This window comes from Oncorhynchus gorbuscha, linkage group LG16 (assembly GCF_021184085.1).
Source record: "Oncorhynchus gorbuscha isolate QuinsamMale2020 ecotype Even-year linkage group LG16, OgorEven_v1.0, whole genome shotgun sequence".
Classification (NCBI taxonomy): Eukaryota; Metazoa; Chordata; class Actinopteri; order Salmoniformes; family Salmonidae; genus Oncorhynchus; species Oncorhynchus gorbuscha.
This window is the reverse complement of record NC_060188.1, coordinates 19869415-19877686: the sequence shown is the minus strand read 5'-3', so window position 1 is coordinate 19877686 and position 8272 is coordinate 19869415. Positions and strand designations below refer to the sequence as shown.

Below are 8272 nucleotides of genomic sequence, written 5' to 3'. Positions count from 1 at the left end.
TGTGTATCTCAATATTATTAATAAGTGGCCTCCTTTCTGTGTGTCCTTTTCTACACTATGATGAAGAACTGGGCAGGTGAGAACAAATGTATGAGTTTTCAGATCAATAGACCAGATAAGGAAAGGAGACCAGAGGAGCAAGCCAAGAACTTTGACGAACAAAATAAATAAATAAAATTTCAGCAAAAAAAAGAAGCGTTCTGCGCCTTTAAGATTGCGACCTGCCGCAAACGGTAACGTAGTAAATCAATAACACGTGTAAAAACGAAGATTTTATGAAGCTAGCGACACGAAGATGGGGGTTTTGGTGTCAATTTATCTATGATACCAGTATTTATTCAAACTAATACGATGTTGGTCCTTGCAGTTGAAGATACATTGTCAGAATTTTAGTCATTTGAGTAGTTTAAAGGATTCAAAGGAAAAGTAGGTAACGTTAACAGTTTCAGGACAGTGATGCTGTGTTGGCTAACTAGGGCGATAACATGTTTCTTGGTGAAATTGTTATACGTTACTAGCTACATTTTTTCATTACACTGTAACAATGGAATTGAATATGATAAAGTAGCTGGTAAATGAACCTGTGCGATAGTACTTTAACATATTGCAGACTTACTGTCATACCACCCTGTCTGAAAGGTAATTGTTCTGTGATTTCATAGTTACTGTATATTGTTTCTTGTTTTTCCTCGGACCAGAATCATGTTCGTGGCAGTGGAGATGGTTGACACTGTCAGAATCCCCCCATGGAATTTCCAGCGGCAGTTCAATGAAGCCATAGCCGAAGAACTCAACAAGAAATTGGCCAATAAGGTGAGAGGATGCAGTACCAAAGATATTTTTTATTTATTTAAATTTTACCTTTATTTAACCAGGCAAGTCAGTTAAGAACATATTCTTATTTTCAATGACGGCCTGGGAACAGTGGGTTAACTGCCTGTTCAGGGGCAGAACGACAGATTTGTACCTTGTCAGCTCGGGGGTTTGAACTCACAACCTTCCGGTTACTAGTCCAACGCTCTAACCACTAGGCTACTCTGCCGATATTGTCAGCTGAGTTAATCTTTTATTGTTTGCTTTGTTTAGCCTAACCCAATTGTGACATTGTAGTCTTGTTAACTTATCTGCTTTATTTATGTTTGGCTGTTCTTTAACTCCATCTTGACAGGTGGTTTACCAGGTTGGCCTCTGTATCTGTTTGTATGACATCACAAAACTGGAGGATTCCTACATATTCCCAGGTGATGGAGCTTCCCACACCAAAGGTAAGGAAATTACAATTTGCGACAGATTTTCATCTGAATATTTAAAAATCAGCATAAAAATATTATGCACATTTTCCCAGAAGAGGTGGGTTTCCATCAAACGGACTTGCGATGACGGTGCACATAAAAAGCCCTTTTGTGCTTACATTTCTTTGTACCGAATAAAACAAAATGGAAGTTCGATGTTTCCATTGCATTTTCAACTCGACCTATGGTTTTGTTACTAACTGTTACAATTAATAGCAAACGTGCTCAATCTGGTTTTGGCGCATGCTCTCTAGACAACAGTTAACTTAAATAAAGTTGACAGAGTAGGTTATATGATGAGATGTGGATAAAGCGCAATATACTTTTTATTTGATAAAGCCAAACACGGATCATGTCACTAGCAATCAAATAATACCCTCAATATTTATTGGACATTTGCAAGCTTACAGTGTACTTAAAGGGCCAGTACAGCCATTTGTATTGTAATATCAAATTATTTCACCAGGCAGGCCAAAAATCCATCCCACCAAAACAGGCTGAAATTTCATCTTTTCAAACAGCGCTTACAATAACAGGGCATTATCATTATTTTCAATTTCAGTATTATTCCAACCTTATAGTATGTAAATATATATAAAACTGCACTGGGCCTTTAACAGGGAAATTGCAGTTTTGACTGCACTGGGCCTTTAACCTCTTGCTCCTACCTGGCACGCAGGCGTCCCATCTAGAGCTCTGGAAATGCAAATGCGCTACGCTAAATGCTAATAGTATTAGTTAAAACTCAAACGTTCATTAAAATACACATGCAGGGTATTGAATTAAAGCTACACTCGTTGTGAATCCAGGCAACAAGTCAGATTTTTAAAATGCTTTTCGGCGAAAGCATGAGAAGCTATTATCTGATAGCATGTAACACCCCAAAAGACCCGCAGGGGACGTAAACAAAATAATTAGCATAGTCGTCGCTACACAAACCGCACAAATAAAATATAAAACATTCATTACCTTTGACCATCTTCTTTGTTGGCACTCCTAGATGTCCCATAATCACTATTGGGTCTTTTTTTCGATTAAATCGGTCCATATATAGCCTAGATATCGATCTATGAAGACTGTGTGATAAACAGAAAAAAATAGCGTTTCATAACGTAACGTCATTTTTTAAAATTCAAAAAGTCGACGATAAACTTTTACAAAACACTTCGAAATACTTTTGTAATCCAACTTTAGGTATTATTAAACGTTAATAAGTGATCAAATTGATCACGAGGCGAAGTATACTCTTTAGCTGTCCGTCTGGAAAAAATGTCCGTGTAACTCTCAACCAAAATATCTGGTCGGAGACCGGAGGGAATTGATTCCCTTGATTCGGTTTGACCAAGAATCAAAGCTGAATCAAATGACAAGACTCTAGACATTGTGTGGAAGCTGTAGGCACTGAAACCTCGGCCTCATGTAATTCGGTTCACTTTGAACAATTCCTGGAAGTGGCGCAAGGATATTTATTTCCATTTTCAGTGATCAGATTTTCTTGCACTTTTCGATGAAACGCACGTTCTGTTATAGTCACAGCCGTGATTTAACCAGTTTTATAAACGTCTGAGTGTTTTCTATCCACACATACTAATCATATGCATATACTATATTCCTGGCCTGAGTAGCAGGGCGCTGAAATGTTGCGCGATTTTTAACAGAATGTTCGAAAAAGTAGAGGGTCGACTGAAGAGGTTAACCACCATTTATTTAATCTGCCTATTAACTACATGCTTTTCCATGGCATGGTGGTAGTAGGCTACAACGTAACATATCATTGCGTGACTCCCAAGTTAACCTTGACAAGATGGTTAATATATCAATAGTTGCAGCATTTCGACCATGATTATTGCATAATCTTTCACAGGCAAAAAAATTATCCACCCTTGTCTAGTGTATTTTGTGTTGACATTTTGCCCTCAAATTTGCTGTTTCTATCAGGCCTGCTGTGAGTTAATTTTTTTATGTGTAATTCATCTGCATTAAATGGTTGGATGGAAACCTGCTTAATGTTGCTGATAGGCCTACATGTTTCATATGAATATTGATTTGCAGGTAACAAGTGAATACATTGTTTTAGGATTGAGCCACCAAATGTATTCACTTGTTACCTGCAAATCAATATTCATGGCATAATCGTGATCAAAACGCAGAAAAATAATTCAAATGAAATCAAAACGGCACTGGTCCAATAAACGTGTTTATTTTCAAACGCTCCGCATGGAATTATTACGTTGTCTTATCTAAGGTAGAAAAAATACAGGTTAGGACAGACTACGCAATAATTCCACGTGGAGCCTTTCGAAAATAATCACATTCATTGGACCAGTGCCGTTTTTATTTTATTTGTATTACTTTTTTATTTTACCTTTTTTATTTAACTAGGTAAGTCAGTTAAGAAAATTCTTATTTACAATGACTGCCTAGGAACAGTGTGTTAACTGCCTTGTTCAGGGGCAGAATGACAGATTTTTACCTTGTCAGCTCGGGGATTCGATCTAGCAACATAATTGGTTACTTGCTAGGTGTCAGAAGCAGCAGGTTCACCATCCTTTCTCCCCTGCCTCTGGAATGGTTGAAGTCTGGGAGAATGTTGTACTACCTAGCTAACATTCTTGATCCTGCTCGTTTGATCCTGATCTTATTCCAAATGCTCACACGGACGTTTTCCAATTCAGTCTAACAAATAATGGCTTATTACCAAAGCGGTATTGTAAACGCATTGTGGCCGATGTGTGTGATTGTTTGCAGACTTTTTTTCCCCCAGCTTTGACCGTGCTATTGACTATAGTGGTGGCGCTCGAGCTTGCGCATGCACATTTAGTTCACACAACATTCTAGAATATAATTTTGTTATTTGACACGTCAAATTAAAAGCTTAATTGACGTATCTTTTTTGACACGTAAAGACCCAAAAGGCATTCCATATGTTATAGAAGTAGCTCCACCTTGCCCTCTGATAGGTTAGGTGGAACTTTCACCACATTGCACCATATTATTATCATATCTACACAAGTGCCTGGAGGTCACGGCCTAGGAGATGTTTCTGGGCAGGGATTTTCTCTTAGGACTGACTGTCCATTTTGATGTGACCTTATCTTTCCCTACTCTGTTAGTCCACTTCAGGTATGTTGTGTTCCACCCTTTCTTGGATGAGATTCTTGTTGGAAAGATCAAATACTGCAGTCAAGAAGGAGTACATGGTGAGAGAAACACCTCATCTTTCCCCCCACCCTCCAGTTTTCTCCCCACCCATCTGAATGTTAAGTCCTAGTAGCTTATATGTCCATAACGCATATACAGTTGAAGTCGGAAGTTTACATGCACCTTATCGAAATACATTTAAACTGTTTTTCACAATTCCTGACATTTAATCCTAGTGAAAATTCCCTGTCTAAGGTCAATTAGGATCACCACTTTATTATAAGAATGTGAAATGTCAGAATAATAGTAGAGTGATTTATTTCAGCTTTTATTTCTTTCATCACATTCCCAGTGGGTCAGAAGTTTACGTACACTCAATTAGTATTTTGTAGCATTGCCTTTAAATTGTTTAACTTAGGTCAAACGTTTCGGGTAGCCTTCCACAAGCTTCTCACAATAAGAATGTTGTCCCATTCCTCCTGACAGAGCTGGTGTAACTGAGTCAGGTTTGTAGGCCTCCTTGCTCGCACATGCTTTTTCAGTTCAGCCCACTAATGTTCTATAGGATTGAGGTAAGGGCTTTCTGATGGCCACTCCAATACCTTGACATTGTTGTCCTTAAGCCATTTTGCCACAACTTTGGAAGAATGTTTGAGGTTATTGTCTGTTTGGAAGACCCATTTGCGACCAAGCTTTAACTTCCTGGCTGATGTCTTGAGATGTTGCTTCAATATATCCACATAAATTTCCAACCTCATGATGCCATCTATTTTGTGAAGTGCACCAGTCCCTCCTGCAGCAAAGCACCCACACATCATGATACTGCCACCCCCGTGCTTCACAGTTGGGATGGTGTTCTTCGGCTTGCAAGCCTCCCCCTTTTCTCTCCAAACATAACGATGGTCATTATGGCCAAACAGTTCTATTTTTTTGTTTCATCAGACCAGAGGACATTTCTCCAAAAAGTACACTCTTTGTCCCCATGTGCAGTTGCAAACCATAGCCTGGCATTTATATGGTGGTTTTGGAGCAGTGGCTTCTTCCTTGCTGAGTGGCCTTTTAGGTTATGTCGATATAGGACTCGTTTTACTGTGGCTACAGAATATTTTGTACCGGTTTCCTCCAGCATTTTCTCAAGGTCCTTTGCTGTTGTTCTGGGATTGATTTGCACTTTTCGCACCAAAGTACGTTCATCTCTAGGAAACAGAACGCGTCTCCTTCCTGAGCGGTATGACAGCTGCATGGTCCCAAGGGGTTTATACTTGCGTAATATTGTTTGAACAGATGAATGTGGTACCTTCAGGTGTTTGAAATTTGCTCCCAAGGCTGAACCAGACTTGTGGAGGTATACAATTATTTTTCTGAAGTCTTGACTGATTTCTTTTGATTTTCCCATGATGTGAAATGAAGAGGCACTGAGTTTGAAGGTAGGCCTTGAAATACATTCACAGGTACACCTCCAATAAGGCTAATTTACATAATTTGAGTCAATCAGAAGCTTCTAAAGCCATGACATAATTTTCTGGAATTTTCCAAGCTGTGTAATGGCACAGTCAACTTAGTGTGTGTAAATTTCTGTCCAACTGGAATTGTGATATAGTGAAATAATCTGTCTGTAAACAATTATTGGAAAAATTATTTTCATGCACAAAGTAGATTTCCTAACCCACTTGCCAAAACTATAGTTTGTTCTAAATACATTTGTGGAGTGGTTGAAAAACAAGTTTTAATGACTCCAACCCAAGTGTTTATTAACTTCCGACTTCAACTGTACATATGTCTATTCTTGACTAATAGGCCTCATCGTGTCAAAATAAGAACACTTGAACATGCTGTGATTTGCTGTGTATTGCTGATACACTAATTTGTATCAGCAAACTAATGTTATACACCGCCGTCACAGCCCCAGAGGAGTCTGTACACACTGCAGTGTGATTTCTACCGACCCTGTCTCTCTCTCAATGCATAAAGTGGATCAACAGGGAGAATGTCTCAGTATGAAGTATAACATTGATGTGGCAGTCTGTCTGTATAGATTTGTTCACAATGCCATATTTTGTTTCACAGTCAGCCTAGGATTCTTTGATGACATCGTCATTCCCCCAGAGTCTCTACAGCAGCCTGCAAAATTGTATCCTGCCCAGTGATGTTTTTGTGTGTTTCTTACCAATGTGCACATTTGACAATTTGTTGCTCAAAGCTGAGTTGATGGCTCTGGAATACAATCATGTAAATGTTAATTCAACTCCTCATGTTGATAGCTATCTGATAGACATTTTAGTTTACCTGTAAAAGCTGCTGAAAATAAAGCAATCTGGCAAGCACTCCTTGACTGCTGCCTCAGCGACGAAGCGGAGCAGGTGTGGGTGTGGGAGTATGAGACGGACGAAGGGGCCCATGACCTCTACATGGACCAAGGTGAGGACATCCGCTTCCGGATCACAGATGAAGTCTTCTTGGACACGTCGCCCACAGGCCCTTCTGCCGCAGCAACCAACACCCCTGCAGCTCCAGGAGCAGAGGAGGGTGGCCAGAAGAAAGAGGCCCCTTACACACTGCTAGTAAGAAGGCGGTCACTGATATAACACAGACTTATTTTTACTAGTGTTGTGAATTTAATCATTTCAGTATCCATATACAGTATATGTGACTGAGTTAAATGGTACCGGTAAGCTCACTCAAAACGTCCAGTGAACAAGTATTGGATGTTTGTTCAGGAGTATAATTCACTGGATGAATTCTCCTGATGACCTGGATGGAATTATGTGATCTTTCCTTAACCCATAGGAAGTCTCACCCAGTTGACTACTTCAACATTTTGACAGTCCTCAATGATGCTGCCCATGCTAAAACAAGTTTTGGGGCACTGGAGCTGTCTATCTAAGTCTATGGTGATGGTGCTGCCGAATTGGTACCTTTTGGGTAGTGCAACTGGTTAGTACTTTGTCAAGCAGGGCGGTCACTTGTGCGTGTGAAGCAAAGGACCACTTGTTCGAGAAGGCAAAACTGTTAGCAGCACAGTGATGTCTGTCACATAGGTGTACTTTTGGTTTACATCATACATCCTTATTACAAATTACTATTTTAAGGTATTTTTCAATACTATAAGTCTGCTTTTTTTCAAATAATGGCCTTAATTAATTCCACCCCTTCCCTCCCTTTCTTGTGTATCAGGGTACCATTAGCGAGCCAGGCTTGGGCCTCCTGTCCTGGTGGAACAGCTAGCGAAAGGAGAAACCATTACAGTAGGGAACAGGGGAGACTGCTGTCAAGTATCATCCCAGCTGCTGGACATACACCTTCTTTTTGGACTCTTCTCAGTCACTCCTCCCAGGTTGTGACTTTAACACTGGAGAAACATGCCTCTGTTAAGTGTCCTCAAGGCTAATAGACACAAAACTGTGGGCTCAAGTACAGGAGGCTGGATTCCCATAATAGGAACTGCCCTATAATGGCAGACCCAAGGACAAGGGACCAGTAGCAAGGATTTCTAATAGAGCACACAGACCGGGGACGTGGATAACTGTCTCACTTGCAAAGCTGTAGATCAACTTCCCCCTGTATATTGTAAATACTACCACCATAACTGATAATGTACCAGCAGTTACACCCGGTGCACATGACTGTAAGAAAGACTGATTAAAGGTCCCCAATTGGCCTATTTAGTGTCACCATGTAAGTCTTGAGTGTTCACTTGAACAAATAATGGAGTGAGTGTGCCTAAATACTCAGTTGTGTGTTGTCTTTGTGACCAGTATAATGTTTCCTCAGTGATCATTTTTGTTTGCATGATTTTGAGTTGGGTTATTTAAGCAATAAGGCCCAAGGACGTGATGTTA

General features: G+C 39.9%; 1 protein-coding gene across 3 annotated transcripts; it reads left to right on the top strand.

Moving 5' to 3' along the window:
* Window positions 1-223: 223 nt before the first annotated feature.
* Window positions 224-8104, top strand: LOC124000856 (DNA-directed RNA polymerase III subunit RPC8-like). 3 transcript variants are annotated; one of them, XM_046307527.1, is made up of 7 exons: window positions 225-426; window positions 699-813; window positions 1169-1265; window positions 4406-4492; window positions 6501-6564; window positions 6778-6994; window positions 7608-8104. In XM_046307527.1, exons 2-7 carry the CDS (start codon window positions 703-705, stop codon window positions 7656-7658), a joined length of 627 nt encoding a protein of 208 aa, XP_046163483.1. In that variant the 5' UTR covers window positions 225-426; window positions 699-702; the 3' UTR covers window positions 7659-8104. The 3 variants fall into 3 exon arrangements, with proteins under 3 accessions (XP_046163486.1, XP_046163483.1, XP_046163485.1); XM_046307529.1 differs by having other exon boundaries at window positions 225-430; XM_046307530.1 differs by lacking the exon at window positions 4406-4492 and having other exon boundaries at window positions 224-426.
* Window positions 8105-8272: the final 168 nt, after the last annotated feature.